Source organism: Crassostrea angulata, chromosome 4 (assembly GCF_025612915.1).
Source record: "Crassostrea angulata isolate pt1a10 chromosome 4, ASM2561291v2, whole genome shotgun sequence".
NCBI lineage: Eukaryota > Metazoa > Mollusca > Bivalvia > Ostreida > Ostreidae > Magallana > Magallana angulata.
The window spans coordinates 19,263,525-19,281,249 of record NC_069114.1 but is presented as its reverse complement, the minus strand read 5'-3'; the positions used below and the strand labels follow the sequence as shown (position 1 = coordinate 19,281,249).

At 35.1% G+C, this 17,725-nt stretch overlaps 1 protein-coding gene across 1 annotated transcript in view; it reads right to left on the bottom strand.

Annotated features, from left to right (window-relative positions):
- Window positions 1-17,725, bottom strand: part of LOC128182140 (uncharacterized) — a 34,408-nt gene that overhangs the window by 6,791 nt on the left and 9,892 nt on the right. The window contains exons 10-11 of the mRNA XM_052850751.1: window positions 5,162-5,263; window positions 4,882-5,031 (exon numbers count right to left, since the gene is read on the bottom strand). Coding sequence (XP_052706711.1) covers window positions 4,882-5,031; window positions 5,162-5,263 — 252 coding nt within the window. The remainder of the gene's footprint in view (window positions 1-4,881; window positions 5,032-5,161; window positions 5,264-17,725) is intronic.

Here is a 17,725-nt window from a genome sequence, read left to right as displayed (position 1 = left end):
TCGTCTCTAGTTTTCACTCTGTTTTTTTTGGGCTTTCCGACTTTCGGTCGAAAATACCTATAATTAGGGCTTTTCGGCTTTCTGTCGAAAAGACCTATTGTTTTCGTTGTGTTTTATTATTATTATTCTTCTCGACAAAGTTTCGTCACCGATTTTTTGAAAACGGATGAAAAAAATGAATATTTAGTGTTTAATTATTTTTGCAATTGTTTAGTTCTCCCGTGTGTCCCTTTTTGGACTTCCGGTCTTTATACTTCCGGTTTACATTTGAATGAGACGCGTATGAAAGGTTTGGACTTCAGTTTCCGGCACTTCCGGTTTTGACAAAGGAAATACTAAAAATTCATTGAAGCACAATATCTTTATTTATTTTTGAGTTAGAGCATTCAAATTTAAGAATTAGATGTATCTTGTGTAGCTGTACAAAATCATATGCGTAAGCATTTCTCTATCTCTTAACGTTTTTGAGATATCAGGGCTCAAACTTGGGAAAAGGGGGATGAAAAACAATTTTTTTTTAAAACTCCAGGAATTTTACAACACGCCTAAACATTGTTTAGATAGAAGTATTTTACATACATTCCAAGATTCATTAAAAAAAATTGAGTACTTCCAGGTTTATGAGTAGATGAAAATCGTCTTTGTGAGTTTCGGTGGTAAATTAAAATCACGCGTATTTCGTTTTCTCAAAAAGTTTTCAAGTAAATATTTCAATATTTTTTTTGTAATGACACTACCAATGCGCAGACCAGAAAAGTTTTTGGGTGGACATTTCGAAAAAATAAGGGATCTGCAGGGACCAACCTTTAAAACATTCCTTTAACTTTTTTATTATTCATCAAATTTCCAAAATCTTTTCGGTTTATTGATAAAGTAAAGAGTACAATCTTAAAATTATGGTCCGAGGGGCTACTCCTATTAGTAGCTGGGCTTAAAAATAATATTTTAAAAAAAAATTCAAAATTTTATTTTGAAAGTGTTATCTCATTTTGCTATAAGAATTTACATTACAAATACTATTGGCATACCAATTTTTTTGTCCGAGGAATCAATACTTATTGTTATATAGTTTTTTGAAAATAATCCTCTATAAATTGAAAGTATAACTGCATTTAACGTTCTGGAGTTGTCTTTCTTTTGACATTGCACTACTCATAAGTTCTTATTTAAGCAACTAGTTATTCCAAGGCGTTGAACAATTTTGGAAATATATCATTCATGATTTCTGACATTTAAGAAATGTTTAACGAAGCTGTCGAAAAGCCCTTACTTTTTGTTGGAGTTCTCCCAAATGTCCCTTTTTGGACATCTGGTCTATATACTTCCAGTTTACACATGCAAAATACAAAATATTAAAAGGATCCTTGTATCTATTTTATTTATGATTATAAACTAAGACATTTTGGATTTAGATATTTCATGGCATGATATACAAAATCGTAAGCAACAATTTCTTTCTATCTCTTACTGTTTTTGGGATATTAAACCTAAACCTATGAATAAAGGGGAGATGAAAAAAGTAAAAATTGAAATGACCACCAAAATTTTAAATGAGGCATGGGAAATGTAAAAATTGTCATAATAATCATATATGTTAAGTTTCGTTTAAAACCATTGAGTACTTCCAGTTTGATAAGTTGATAAAAAAAAAAAAATCGTTTATTGGTGTTTTAATGTTAAACTAAATTCACGCGTGGCATGTTTTCTCAAACTGTTTTCTAGTAAATATCTTCATATTTAATATTTATAATTAGGGACCTGATACGCAGACCGGAAAAGTTTAGGGGATTAAAATTTTAAAAGATAAGGGATCTAGAGGGGTCAATATTGAAACAGCCATTTAGCTGTAACTTTTTTATTTTTTTCATCCGATGTTTGAAATCTTTTCGGTTTTTAGTTTGCAGTAATGACTACAATTTTAAAAATCTTAGTCCGTAGGGCCACTTTTTGACTTCTTATAGAGTTTTCAGGGCATGGAAATTGCAACTTTTTAAAAGTAGATTTAGAAAGAGTTATCTCGCTTTGCTCATTGAACGTAGAATATATTTAATACTCTATGTATACCACGTGTACAAGCGGGCGACCGCCATACCCTATCACATACACCCACTGTCGATCACAGGGATCGAACTCGGGTCGCAGCGGTGACAAGTGAGTGCCTTGTCCACTATGCTACTTGGACAAAGTAATGCCTTCCCGTATAGTGTTCACAATTATCGGCGATCGAATCAGCCGATTGCCAATTAACTCAGTGAATATTTTATTACAAGGAAAAGAATTTATTAGAATGTTTGTTCAAGCAATAAATTAAAGTCCGTTATTACCTTCTTAAATATTATTATACATAATATCTTATAAAAACAAAACTTTAATCGCTTACCTATTTGTTTACGTAATTGAGTACATTCCGCATACGATTTAATATCACAGATGCAAAGGTAAATAAGTTGCCTCGTTCTAAAGATTTTCGGTTTAATATATTAATTAGACGTTCCGACTGTTACATTAGATTGATTGATAATAGATAGATTGTTAATAAAATATCATTTAACGGCAGTCCTCGAGAATACAAAACATTTACTAGGTTTGTTACTGACTGACTACAGAAATATATCGGTTTGATCAATTTTATACATGCCGAAATGAAGCCTCGCCATCTTTGAGATTGATCAACCCGATATATTTTTGTAGTCAGTCAGTAACAAACCTAATAGGCAATAATATTGGCATGGCTCTAAGGTGTTTTGGCAGAGGTGTTCCTGCTCAACATAACCATGTGTTTCGTTTCTCTGTTGAATGCCCATTTGTAGAAAAGAAAATTTATATTAATTTTTTCTGAGTTTGTATCGCATCATCTTATATTTTTTTCACAGTTTTTACCCAACAGTTCTGGATAGTGGGTCATGAATTTCAAAATATATGTTTTTTTTCATCTGGATGCTACACACCAAATTAAATCAAAATTTGTTTCAGACAAGAGGTTTGTTGTTCACGAATATTATTGGTACAACTTGCTTTTTACATCTAGAGTTATTCCCCTTTTTTGTATACCTCAATGCATTCCTGAGTTGTGCACAGAGACGTGCACACATGCCGCAGATGGCTTGAACTATATTTATACAAGCGTACCAATGGAGCTGATGATGTAGCCCCACGGTGTAAGTAATTGTGTGTTTATTATAATTATCATATTATTAAAAATGTTCAGTTAAGGATGTTTATGAAATTGAAACTGTATGACAGAACTCATCCATGTTTGCGCGAAAATCGCTCATGCATGATGTTATGTGTTCACATGTTAGGTAAACTATATGATAAATTTTATTAAACTACAATATGTTTAATGCATATTAATAACAAAGATATTATATATGACGAAGACTTTGTTCATAGAAATTGAGTTAATTTAGGTGTCATTGTGTTTTTATGTGGAAACGTCAATATATATTTTTTCAGTCATTTGTCATGTACTGATTTAAACTGTGTTAGGAATTTTCAGATTTATAACTCTGTTATTTGTTTATTACAGCTTTTTACTGCAAGCATACTGATGTACAAGTGTACAATAAATATAAACTGAACGACAACCTTGCGTGGTTATCAGTATAAGGTAAAATTGTTAAGAGTAAACGCACGATGACCGGTGCATGACGATAGACGAAAACGGACAGCAATAGATGACCTTAAAATGTATTCCTTATTTTTTGCATCTTCGTGTAACTGTTTATGCGCCGCCCTCCGGAGTTATAATATTTCTGGATTTCTTTATAATAACATATATTGAATTATTTTCCTTTGACATTTTGAAAAGTATTACAATTCTATTGTACATGAAACATAATTAGAAATGCGTGTTCTCCAGATTGTGAAGATATATTGAACAAAAATGAAAAAAATGAATTATGCTAAATGTGTCTGACTATAATCTACTTTTGGGGGTTTCAACTGGTAGCACTATTCCAAAATTATTTCTACAGCTAGCCTAGAACACATTCTTTGAAAAGTTCGTGTTCACCGACAGAACCACCTGTCAAAAACGACAATGAAAAGATGAGCAAAAATAAACAACAATTTTTGTCGCCACTGTGCTACTTGCAGTAACTGTTTCAATTTTTAGAATATTTCAAAGGTCTTTACTTTAAGATATAAGGCTTCTACATTTAATTTCCCACCTAAACAAGATGGTGAATAAATGTCAAAGATTTAAAGAAGATAATGCTAATCCTACAATTTGATTACAATCAGCTGTTCGATGAAGGTCGCATGTGACGTCACTGTACCACGTGACACGCTATCTAATTAACGAGTTTTTGAACGATCGGGGCTATAATTTAAATTGATATTATGCCTAATTATCGCTTTTATACCGGTAACAAACTGTTAGAAGTAATTATTAGATACACAAGGAAGCCAAAAAATGTAAAATGTCCCATACTTTAGATACATGCGATATGTCCTTTAAACGGATTCCCGAGAAAAATGTTTTTACTATAGAGTTAACAGGGACGATATCAACTCTTCGCTTTAAAGTGTTCATAGAGCCCCATTCATTAGAAGTTTAATATTCAGTCGACTTTCAATTCCTAATGTTACGGCAAATTTTAAGTCAAAATAATAGCAAAAACGTGCATGTTCAAATACATGTAGTCATTGTTCACGTATTTGTTCATACAATGTTTTTTGTAAATTAAAAGAGCTATATTATAGTCATTATAAATAGTTAAAACTTCGTTATCTCAAACTAGAAGGGACTGTTGAAAAAACTAAGTGGTTGGGGCTTACACATATCCATTGTATTCGAGATATCAGTGTTCGAAATATCTAAGTTCAACTGTATTTTCAATTCATTACACTAAATGTTGTAGTGATTTGCATTCATACCTTGGCAAATCATATTCTTATTTTTGTTCAGCATTTCCCCTTCATGGTTTTCTGCATGTCTGCCAATAAGTTGATTATGATCAAAAAATGGTTTGACTTTTTCATCTTCATTACCGCCTATAGCACTTTTTCGTTTATAGGTACAACATGCTAGAATGAAGAAAAAAAATCAATTTTTAAAAAGAAAAAAAAAGAAACTGGGCTTTTTTCCATCAACAATAAGCAAATGTTTGAAAGAGGCAACTAAGAGACACATTAGCCTATGAAATTCAATACATACCTTCCTCAATCAAAGCAGTGTCAAGTTGATAATTTTCAAAATATTGTGTAGGTGTTAAAACGTTTAATCCTTCTTCGCCATTTCTTGTGCACTCCTGATATTCTGATGTTAAAAAATAGCATTAAAGCTCGCTGTTCAAACTCAATAAAATCTTGAATTTTGATATTGTAAAAACAAAGCAACATTTTTGCACTTCTCAGTATCAACTAAAGTAGAATTTGATATTTTTCTTTTAAAAAGCAGCCATTCACTCAATCAAATATTTTTCGACATTAAGGCATGATTACTTGGAATTCATTGCTTAGTTACTGCTTTAAAGGTATGAAGTTTGTTCTTAAGACATCTACCATTCATTCCATGATACATATAATGAACACTTCATTTATCATTTTCAGTTAGGAGTAAGTACATTTTTACGACTTAAAAAGGTTACTGCTGAACATTGAACGGATTTTGATTATTTTGCCAAACAATTCATCGGCCACAAAATGAAGAGAGCTTAGTCCTTCGAGTATAATTTGTTCACTTGGTTATTTTATTACGGAAGTTATGGAACTTTACACGTGCAATGATAATAAAAAAGTAAGTATAATTAAGGTGGCACTACACACCCACAATTTATTCCAATTTTCAATAGAAGACCACTAAAAATCTACTTATCAAATAATAAAATGAAGTTAGTGATACTATAGGTCTTTTTAAAGAATTGTTAAAATTTTCGGGTTTTTTTTAACACATTTTTTAAAAAGTTAATTATTACCAATTATAAGGTTTTTTGTTATATGATGGATATGTCCTTCAGACAATTTAAAAATATAACACCTCATAACATTCAAAATTTTATTATTGCAATTTTTCCCAAAAAATAATTGTTCATATATTCTGTTGACAAATCATCTAAATAGCTGCTTGATATTTATAAGAAAATGGATTTTGATAAATGTGACATAAAGAAATTGACTGAAAATCATTGCAAATACACACCAAAAAAAAAATTAAAATTTTATTTGGTATGAAAGTTCCTCAGGTAAGAGTTATTGTTCCCAAGTCTCAAGGCCCAAACACCTTGGGGACTTCTCATTTTCTGTATTTTGTTTTGGAATGATAGATGTACATACATATTTCATTATAGGTCTATATATTAAGTAATGCAAAACCAACTCAAATAAATAAAGGAGGAAATTAACTTCTAGGATTTATGTACCCCAACCTTTATGTACCCCAACCTAAGATCAATTCAAAGCCACCCTCCCGTTCCCTTAAGGTGGTATGGAACTGTTGTGTATTTGACTATGTTCGTATTATTCCGGGATTCGTTAATCCGCACCAGTGATCTCGAATTTGTTCATGTTGGTTTTGAATGTTGCATTCAATAAAACGCGGTTACAACGACAACACGTGTTATCATATTTCTCACATAATTTAGCCACACGGAGATCTAACAACTGGCGACAAGGTGTAAGTTTGAGCCTACTATCGTTTGTTTACCATGCCACACATCGGTAAAATCGAACAATTTGACGAATCAGTTGAATCGTCGGAATCCTACAAGGAGAGATTGCAGGCATTTTTTCTCGCTAATGACAAAGACAACGCTCATAAGGTGCCTGCTTTAATCAGTTTAATTGGTCCTAAAACGTACACACTTTTGAAAAACTTAATTGCTCCAGCCAAAGCAACAGATAAAAACATTAAGGATCTCCTTAAGGCACTGCGTGAACATTTGAGCCCAAAACCCGTGGTGATAGCCGAACGATTCCGATTTCACAAGCGCAACCAACGGCCTGATGAATCTGTACTGACATATATTGCCGAACTACGCAACTTGGCAACTCATTGCCAGTTTGAGGCAGCTTTAAACGACACATTACGCGACCGACAAGTAGTAGGTCTTCGTCAAGAGTCTATTCAAAAGAGACTACTTTCAGAGACTGACCTTAATCTGGAGAAAGCAATCAACTTAGCAGTTGCTATGGAAACAGCAGCGAGGGATGCAGTACAGGGGGTGAAACCTGAGACAGTGTACAAGATTAACACACAACCCAAACCGCGTCAACCTCAGCTATTCAGCAAGAAACCTACAGTGAGAAACACTTCATCTTTTGCACGTCCAACAACCAAGAGAAACACATGCTACCGCTGTGATGGTGAACACCCAACCTCCCAGTGTCGACATATTAACTCCGTCTGTTCTTACTGTCAGAGGGATGGACACAGCGAGCGAGCATGCATGAAGAAGAAGCGCAACAGAAACACGGGACGTAACACTTCCCTATTCTACAATGAAGAGGAGGAATTTGATTCCGAGGAAGAACACTACCAGGAGGGTGAAGGAGAACCACTTTTACACATTACTAGTACCTTCCATATGAAGTCACATCATGAACCACCAATAACAGTGCACCCAGTTATTGAGGGCAAGGTCATAAAGATGGAAGTTGACACAGGGACAGCTGTTTCAGTGATCTCAGAAAGTGATAACAGTGCAAACTTCAACACGGTTAATCTTGAACCATCCAGCGAAATACTGCGAGCTTATTCAGGAGACACAATCCAACCCTTGGGCAAGATAAAAGTGAATGTGAAACTCAACTCCCAAACAGCTAACCTTGACTTACTTGTTGTACCACATGGTGGACCAGCTTTACTCGGAAGAGACTGGCTTGAAAAGCTACAACTCAACTGGCAGGAGATCAAGACTTTGCGCGCAGTTAATTCAACTTACCAGTCATCACTGAAGGATCTACATGACTCGCATAAGGATCTGTTCGCACCTGGGGTCGGGACCCTAAAACATATAAAAGGGACAGTAACAGTGGACCCTGAAGCCAAACCGATATTTATGAAGGCCAGAAACGTCCCATATTCCTTGAGGATGAAGGTTGAACAAGAACTTGAGAAACTACAGGTAGATGGAATTATTGAACCGGTGGCACACAGCAAGTGGGCTACCCCGATAGTCCCAGCCATCAAGAAGAATGGCAGTGTTCGGTTGTGTGGTGATTACAAAGAAACCGTCAATCCAGTAATGTGTGTGGACAAGTATCCTCTTCCCAAAATTGAGGACATATTCGCAACTCTTGCTGGGGGTAAGAAGTTTTCAAAACTTGACCTGACGCAGGCCTACCACCACATGAAACTGGATGATGATTCACAGGATCTACTTGTTATCAACACCCATAAAGGGCTTTTTAAGTACAAGCGACTACCATATGGCATCGCATCCGCTCCAGCTTTATAGCAACGAGCAATCGAGCAAGTACTACAGAATATACCATCAACACAAGTGATCATTGATGACATTATTGTTACCGGTCACAATGACGAGGATCACTTACAGAACTTAAAACTTGTCCTGGACCGTCTTCAGTCTTATGGACTACATGTGAACCTTCAAAAGTGTGAATTTGTTCAAGCTAAAGTCAGCTACGTTGGACATGAAATTTATGATCATGGCCTACACAAGTCACCTGACAAAATTAAGGCAGTAAAGGAAGTCCAATGCCCCAAGAATGTGTCACAGCTCAGATCATTCTTGGGTCTAGTGAACTACTATCACAGATTCATAGACAATCGGTCAAGTGTAGCAGGACCATTACATGAACTTCTCAACAAAGGAACCAAGTGGGAATGGAGCTCCAAGAGAGAAAGAGCTTTTAAAGAAATCAAGGAGTTGATTTGCTCCGACAAAGTTCTGTGCCATTACGATACTAAACTACCCTTGAAAGTAGCTGCAGATGCTTCGCCCTATGGAATCGGATCTGTACTTTCTCATATGTTTCCTGATGGATCAGAAAGACCCATAGCATTTTCGTCACGCACATTGAACCAGGCAGAGAAGTCTTATTCACAAATAGACAAAGAAGTTCTTGCTCTGTATTGGGGTGTGATGAAGTTCAATTCATACCTTTATGGTCATAAGTTTACTCTAGTGACAGACCACAAACCACTGCTTAGTATATTCAACCCAAAAAAATCCCTTCCTGTGATGACAGCGGCACGTCTTCAGCGCTATGCAGTATTCTTATCAGGATCCCAGTATGACATTGATTTTCGTGGAACAAAGTTACATGGTAATGCATACGCACTTTCCCCGTGTACCGCTACACAGTGTCGATCAACCACAGGATGAGAAGGACCCTATTGATTTGTTTTACAACAAGCATTTTGATGACCTACCTGTAACATGTGTGCAGATTCGTAGAGAAACCCAACGTGACCCACTTTTTAGTCAAGTTTTGGATTATGTGGTAAGAGGACATTTTCCTCAGGGTTGTGATGACGAGCTAAAACCGTACTTCAATCGCAGAGATGAACTCAATGTTTATCAAGGATGTGTGACTTGGGGAAATCGTGTGATCATACCAAACATTTTACGTGTTAAAGTTATGACAGAACTTCATTCCGGCCACATTGGTATTGTCAAGATGAAGGCTGTAGCTAGATCCTATGTATGGTGGTCCAAGCTTGACGAAGCAATTGAAGTTTGTTCTGGTTGTAGAAGTGTCCAGAATACACCTTCCGCTGCACCAGTGCACCCATGAAATTTCCCGCCAAAGGCATGGCATCGGTCACACATAGATTGTGCCGACCCGTTTCAGAGCGCCATGTTTCTCATTGTTGTAGACGCGCATTCGAAATGGCCAGAGAATTTTGAAATGAAAAGCACCACAAGTAATGCTACAATTAACACCTTACGGACACTGTTTGCACGTCAAGGGATACCTGTAGAGGTAGTGTCCGATAATGGACCTCAGTTCCGGTCAGAGGAATTCCGCCAATTCATGGAATCAAACGCTATCCGACATATAACCTCCTTACCGTTCCATACGCAGACGAATGGTCAAGCCGAGAGGTTTGTTCAGTCGTTTAAGATGGCAATCAAATCAGCTCAGGAGATTCTGCATGCATCAACAAAGAAACTTAACTCATTTCTTTGTAAGTACAGAATCACCCCACAAGGAACCACAAATGAATCACCTTCCATGTTGATGTATGGCCGAAATATTCGTACCCGTTTAGACATCATGAAACCAGACTTGGCTACTACAGTCCTCTGTAAACAATATGGTTCAAAGGCAAAACACCGCGGAAATGAGATTTGGGAGTTCTCTGAGGGTGACCCAGTAAACACACGCGATTACCGCTGTAATGCAGACAAGTGGGCAAAAGGACAAATCCATTCTCGAACTGGACCCCTGTCTTACAAGGTGGACGTCAATGGAACGCTACGGAGAAAGCACGTTGACCAGATAGTTGGAACTTCAAAAAATCAAGCTGCTGACCCAACTTCTGTGGACATCACTGCTGAAACTCCGTTTGAGTCATCCGTGAATGTACCATGTCCTCCTGACAGTAATAAGGAATGCGTGAAGGACACCGCGAGCAGTACACCAACACCACGTCGAAATCAACCGCGAGCCCGAAACAAACCTGACAAGTTGAACTTGTGATTTTGTTTGTAACTTGGCATAGTCATGTGAATTTACCAAGATGAACTAATGCTGAATGTTTGGTTATCCCGTAACATTTATAATTGTGTTTTATTGATTAGAACTAGTTTGTGCTATTACATTTTCACTTTTGTTAATATGGTAACTTTTTAACCAGTCAGGGAGGAGTGTTGTGTATATGACTATGTTCGTATTATTCCGGGATTCGTTAATCCGCACCAGTGATCCGGAATTTGTTCATGTTGGTTTTGAATGTTGCATTCATTAAAACGTGGTTACAACGACAGCACGTGTTATCATATTTCTCACATAATTTAGCCACACGGAGATCTAACAGGAACATCTGTCGATATTAATGTGGATTAAAGTACATTATAATTGAAATACTTTCACTGGGTTAGATTTTTTTTTCACAATATTTAACCAAAAATAAGTTTTAGAAAATTTGGAAAGGCAAAACTTTTAATATCTCCAGTTGGATTCAAACTCATGACTTACAGGACCCTAATGATTCCTCTAACCCACTGCGCTACGCTGTAAGATGACAAATATGGGAAAGAAACTATATATAAAATTAGTCTTGATTTTATTATTTATTTCGATAAATAATACGACACAACATGAAGGTGTCCAATACCACCAATACATATAAATAATGAATTTTCCAATTATCAAATTAAATCTGTTCATTTAACAATTTTTTTTCAAAAGAGCGGCCCCCATACAATTTGCCTCTGTTGAAATCAGTCTGTACCGGAATTAAATGCTTCCAGACTTACTTTTTTGCGTACGGCGTCATCAAAAAGTAATGTATAGAGCCACCTTCATATAACATTGTTTCAAGCTTAAATCTTAGTTCAAATGCACAAAAATGTCCCTTCATACATGTAAAAAGACTCGTACGAAACTTCCATGGCATAGTAAACAAAACACATTTTGTGCTTATTTAGTGAAATGTCCTGAATGCCACATATTGAATTATTGTGATTGTTCGAAGCTGATTGCATAGACGGACAGACAGACAGATATGATTCCTTTATACCTGCCAAATTTGTTTGCCGGGAGTATAAAAAGTAATAAAAACATATAAGGTGGTACGATATATGAGATTCAATACTTGATGTATCGATATGCTGATGACACTGCATTATTACTGTTAGATGGTTCTCTCGTGTTTGCTGAAATTTTATATTATTCACCGTACATTACTTTAACTTCTTATAAACTATATAAAATAGAGGAATAAATGCAGTTAGTTATGTTACTTTCTTAAACTACACGATGAGACAATTTTTTCATAAGCTATAAGAAGTGAATTCTATGCTGAGCTAATAAAAATGTATTTTTGACCCGTTTTTTATTTTTGTGTATATGTTGCATGTATTACAGTGCCTAAAACGTTCTACTTTCCAACACGAGCGATGAGCGAACGCAGAGCGCACACACGGTGAATGAACGATGAGTTAACGCTCACGGAATTGTGTGATTTAATATGAAATGTGAACGGAGGTCGCGTTCAGAACGCGAACAGAGCGCAAACGGGAGCGAAAGGTGAACGGTGAACGCATGGTGAAAGCAAGATCAACGATTTGTTCAGAACACCTCGGAAGTTATTATCCTACTCTTACATAAAGAAGAAAGCATATTGTAATTTTAGTACATGTATATTGTTTGCATCTTCGCTAGCCAAGGGTTTTCGGTCCACTTTGCTCTCCATAAACCCTTGGCGGATTTCATTACGAAAACTCGGTAATGTAGTGGCGCTATCTAGCGAGCAATTTGAGTTGCGCCCCATGCATATTTACATTTTAAGCGAATTTAAAAAAACGGGTTATGTAAAGGATAAATAACGAGATAGTGTTGAATAGTTTAGAGAAAACATGCCCTCCGAGGGCCGAAGGACCGAGGAGGGGATGTTTTCTCTTAACTATTCAACACTATCGAGTTATTTATTTTACTTAAAAAAAATTCCCCCAATTGAACCTCAAAGAAGCATTGACCCATTCATATATCCAACTGTGCTGTAATACAAAAGCATCTAGCTCATTTATAATTCCAATAGACTGAATAGTACCATACACAATAGCCTAACCAAACACACCTTTTTTCATGGAGCAGTGAACAGATGCGCATGTTATAGTAAACCATTCCGCTGTACTGAACGACTTAAATTTAGATGATGAATTTTTTAATGCAAAGAACATTCAATGTATATAGAGGTCTACACTACCGGGAAAGACACGGATACCGTTTGAATGATATTTAAGACATGCAAGGAGAAAGGACAAATCAGAAATTTGACGAAAATTAACAGACGATTTGTTAAAAATTTGGTAGGAGTCTCATGAAGTCATAGTGCGATAATATTCCTTATATTGTTAAAAAGGGAAAAGGAGTGTTGTGGTTCAAGGTTCAAAGAGGAAGTCTAAAAGTGTTTATGGAAGTGATTTATATGTGATCCCAAATCTATTAAAACAAAGAAAAGGAGATATTTCTGCTGAAATTTCATTCGTGGCTTATCGGATATACATTTATGGATGACAAGATTCTGTGTTAATTATAAATTTGGATTTAGGATGGAAATACACCTTTCAACATTTTGTCATTTTTATTTGTTTTATGCACTGTTGGATATTTGAATATCCAACTGATGGGCGGTTGGATATTAAAAATATACAACTGCCCATCAGTTGGATATTTATATATCCAACAACTGTTGATTGAATAGTGAAAATAAACGTCGACTAAATACATTGGGTGACGTCATAGAAGTTTTTTAAGTACGCATCATGGCATTAATACAACTTGAAAACATGTTGACTACCGAATATCGTAACATAATTAACGATGCTATCAATTAGAATTACATTATAGTCTAGGGAAAGCACGGGATGTTTTATTCATAGTGTTTTATAAGGACCTGTACCGGGAGTGAAAAGGTCACCAATCTATATGAATAGTGTGTGCCATAAAACCAGGTATCGTTGCCGTGAATATTGTGGATCAAAGAAATTAATTAAACGCAATTCATTGAACCTTTAAAAGCAATAACCATAAGTAGGAACGTATATATCAACGGGAAATGCAACTTCTACATTCATTATATTTACTTCCCATGCTATCACGCGAGCCTTGACAAGTTTGTAGAACTCTGTTCAATCTCAGTAAAGTGTATAGGTTTTTATAGCGATCTGGTTAGACCATCGTTGGGGAGGCACTGTACCCGAGAACTTGTGTCTCAACTTGTTTAAAGCACCGAATGTTTTACCAAAGATCACACGTGTTTTCTTTTAAAGTTTATAATTACAAGCACAGCGATTGGATCAGCTACTCGCAGCTGCAACCAATCATAAAACGGAGCTTTAGTCAGATATAGGTTCATCGATACAGTTATCATAGACATGATATCAAAAGTTACATTTTCTGGTTATTTGGTGAATGTGAAAATGGGGCAAGAAAACTGTGAAAAATAAAGTGTGACTGTGTCTCTACCTCAGATGCAACACATCTAAGAAAAAGCCAATCAGCCCCATTCATAGTACTATACATCTCCCCAAAATAGGAGCAAGTGTCAATTATTTATTAAAAAAACATGTATGATTATTCAATTGTTACTTGAAACACCTACAGTAATTATAATTGTTTATTTTGTGCTTTGAATTATAAATCTGTAAAACACTAAACGTTGGGGTTCAAAAAGCTGGACTAAAGTTGTACATTAGAAGCTATAGAAGTCTTTGGAAATAGGTGATCTGGTGAATTTAAGATTCATAAACTGACTTTAGAGCCCTTTTGGTCCTTAATTTGAGGGACCATCCCTTTTCTATAGATATCAAATAAAAGGTCTTGCAAATATAAACATCTTTTGCATTAAATGTTTTAACAAAATATGTACACATTAAAATTTTTTTAGAAAATGTTCGAAATTTTCGTGAAAAAATTTGGTGCTAATTTTAAGGTTCAGGCGAGCTTTGAGGCCTTGAGCAATTTTCATAAATGGAAGCAAGAAGTACATCTACATACATTCATCTACAATACCTTTTCAAGCTCCTATCTTGATTAGTTTCGGAGGAGATGCGTGGACAAAATGTCCCTTAAAAATTTACAAAATAATCAATATCTGAAATCTGAAACCGGAAGTGACGTTATCAATCGAAATTTAATAATATGTTGTGCCGATTATGTTCTATCAATCCGAAAATTTTGTGCAAATTGATTAGATAGTTTTTGAGAAATAACGCTCCAAAAAAGTCAGAGAAGAAAAAAAGAATAATAACTAGAGCAAAGCTCGTTGCAAAGCAACGGGTGGGTCTTCCGTTAGTGTAGAGAGTTAAGCTAGAGGTTCCTGTAAGAAGCAGAGTTCTAAGACCAACTAAGAAAGTAAATACAAGAAAAAGATTTCTAAAAATCGAATAATTCTTGGTCAGACTTAACAAAATCCGAATGATTGCAAGAACGAATAAACAAATACTTTAACAACTACAAGAACGACTTAATAAAAAAATATCCCGAATATGTCCATGTACGAATTAACAATTTTCGAATAAATTTAGGTACGAATTATTTTCACTTTGAACATAACACTATGTTCTATACCAAGAACGCGGAATCAAAATTTTCGGAAAACTCAATTTTTAAACGGATTTCATTTTTATATCAAGCTTAATAAAAGAAGCTTCTTTTTTGCTTTATTATTAATTTCAAATTATTGGTGAGAAAAGAATTATTATAAAAAGACTTAGTAGCCATTCTGGTCCCTAATATGAGGGGTCAGCCCATTTTTCTTGATATTAAATAAAACGTATCCTTAGGTACACCTATTATGTTCTACAAGTGTTTCAGAATTGTTAACCGTTCTCGAGATATCTAAATAACTGAGTTTTGGGGCTGACCCTTTAACTCCTTACCGGGATCACTAACAAGAAATGTATGGCATCTATTTGTTAAGAATATTATTTTGAGCAACTTTTGTTCTACATTGTTATTTAAAATATTTCTCCTTTTTCAGATATCAATGATCAAATTTTGAACTGATGGCCCTTTGAAACATCTAATTACGTAACATATGACTTCGTAGTGTATGGATTAACAGCTGCACAATGAATATTTTTGCTTCTATAATATATAACAAATTATTGTTTAGTAAAGAGTTATTGTAAGAAGACAATAGAGCACTCCTGTCCCCTATTTTGAAGGGCCAGTCCCTTATTCTTGTTATCAAATGGAAGGTCAGGAAATATAAACATATTTTGTTCAACATGTGTTCACGAATTGTTAACCGTTCTCGAGATATTTGTACAAATGTGTTTTAGCGGCGGACCCTTAAACTCCTTAACGGGGTCATAAACAAAAATATTTAAGGTAGCATGTTGTACAGAACATTATTTTGATCAACTTTTGTTATGAAAACCCGTGCAAATTGGAACAACTTTTGCATAACATGTTTTAACAAAATATTTATACATCGAAAGGTATTGCAGAAAATGTTGAAAAATTTCGTGAAATAATTTACATCTACAGACTTTCACCTACAATTCCTGAAAATTTCAAGCTTATATCTCAATTAGTTTCGGAGGAGATGCGTGGACAAAATGACCCTCAAAAATTTATAAAATCGTCAATATCTGAAACCGGAAGTGACGTCATCCTTCAAGAATTTAATTATATATAGCACTGATAATGCTCTATCAATTCTAAAAAATTTGTGCAAATCGGTTGGATAGTTTTTGAGAAATAATGCTCCAAAAAGTCAGAAAAAGAAAAAAAAAAGAATAACTTGAGCAAAGCTCGTTGCAAAGCAACGAGTGGGTCTTCCGTTAATGTCGGAAGTAAAGCTGGAAGTTCCTGTAAGAAGCAGAGCTCTTAAACCAACAACAAGAGTAATTAAAATAAAAAGATGAAAAAATCGAATTATTCCTGGTACGACTTACCAAAATACGAATGATTTTAAGTACGACTTAACAAAAACTTTTCATATTTCGAGTACGACTTAACAAAAAAAATCCGAATGTGTTCAAGTACGACTTAACAATTTTTTTTGGTACGAGTTAATTTTACTTTGAACATTACGCTATTTTTGAAACCAAGGACGCGGAATCAAAATTTCCGGAAGAATCAATTTTTAAACCCCGATATCTCTGTAATGCATCGTCCGATTTTAAAACGGCTTTCGCTTCGATTTTTGTAGGTTGAAATATTTTCTAAATGCATATAGAACAAATGTTGTGCATAAATTAAAGGGCTTTCATGTGAGACAAGAAAAAGGGGCTGGCCTCTTAAATAAGGGATCTAGGCGCCCGGAAAGTCTTAGCTGTATAACTAAAAAAAACGATACGTGCTACGATATTGATGTCGCTGGAAAAGATGTTCTTCATTAATTTATCAATCTAATTGTAAAATAGTATTGTTAGGATATTGCGTAATATGAGAGTTAATAGCTTCACATGACGACATTGCAAATATGGAAAAACTCCCTGTGCGTAATAGTGTTTTAAAGTCGCAGTCAATATTTTTCTTGTCTAAATATATCCCCAACTTATCACAGACATGCCTTTATCTGTTTTACGAGAGGTCTAACTCTTAAATACTCTGTAATCTGGGGGGTATATTTATTTAATACATAGAAATTAGGCATGAACTAATTTACAAGAGTTCAAATTGATTTTCTAAAGCCCTGATTGGTCAGAAGTTAAGGTAGTGTGAAAATGACCTCCTATCAATACAGCTTACTCCACTTATATTGAACTCGCTTGTTTTGAAATTCCGCTTGTTTTGAAATAGAAATAAATCACCAGTTTTTACCTCTCATATTCTTTGCATTGATTTCACGGATATAATGAAATCGGTTATTTTGAAATATATCTTATATTGAAGCCACTGATTGGTCCCCAAAGGTGATAATTAGTTGTTTTTATAACGGTTATATTGAAGTACTCCCTGGCGGCTGTCGTCACGGTTGGTGACAGTAATTATGCCAGACTGACCGGTTGATATACAAAGGTGTGAATTGATAAGTTCTCTTCATGTGTGTTTTTATACTTTTATTAAAAAGTAAAATTTATTCACTGTTTGATTTTTTGTTTTTACGAATACGGATGTATTGAGGCTAGAC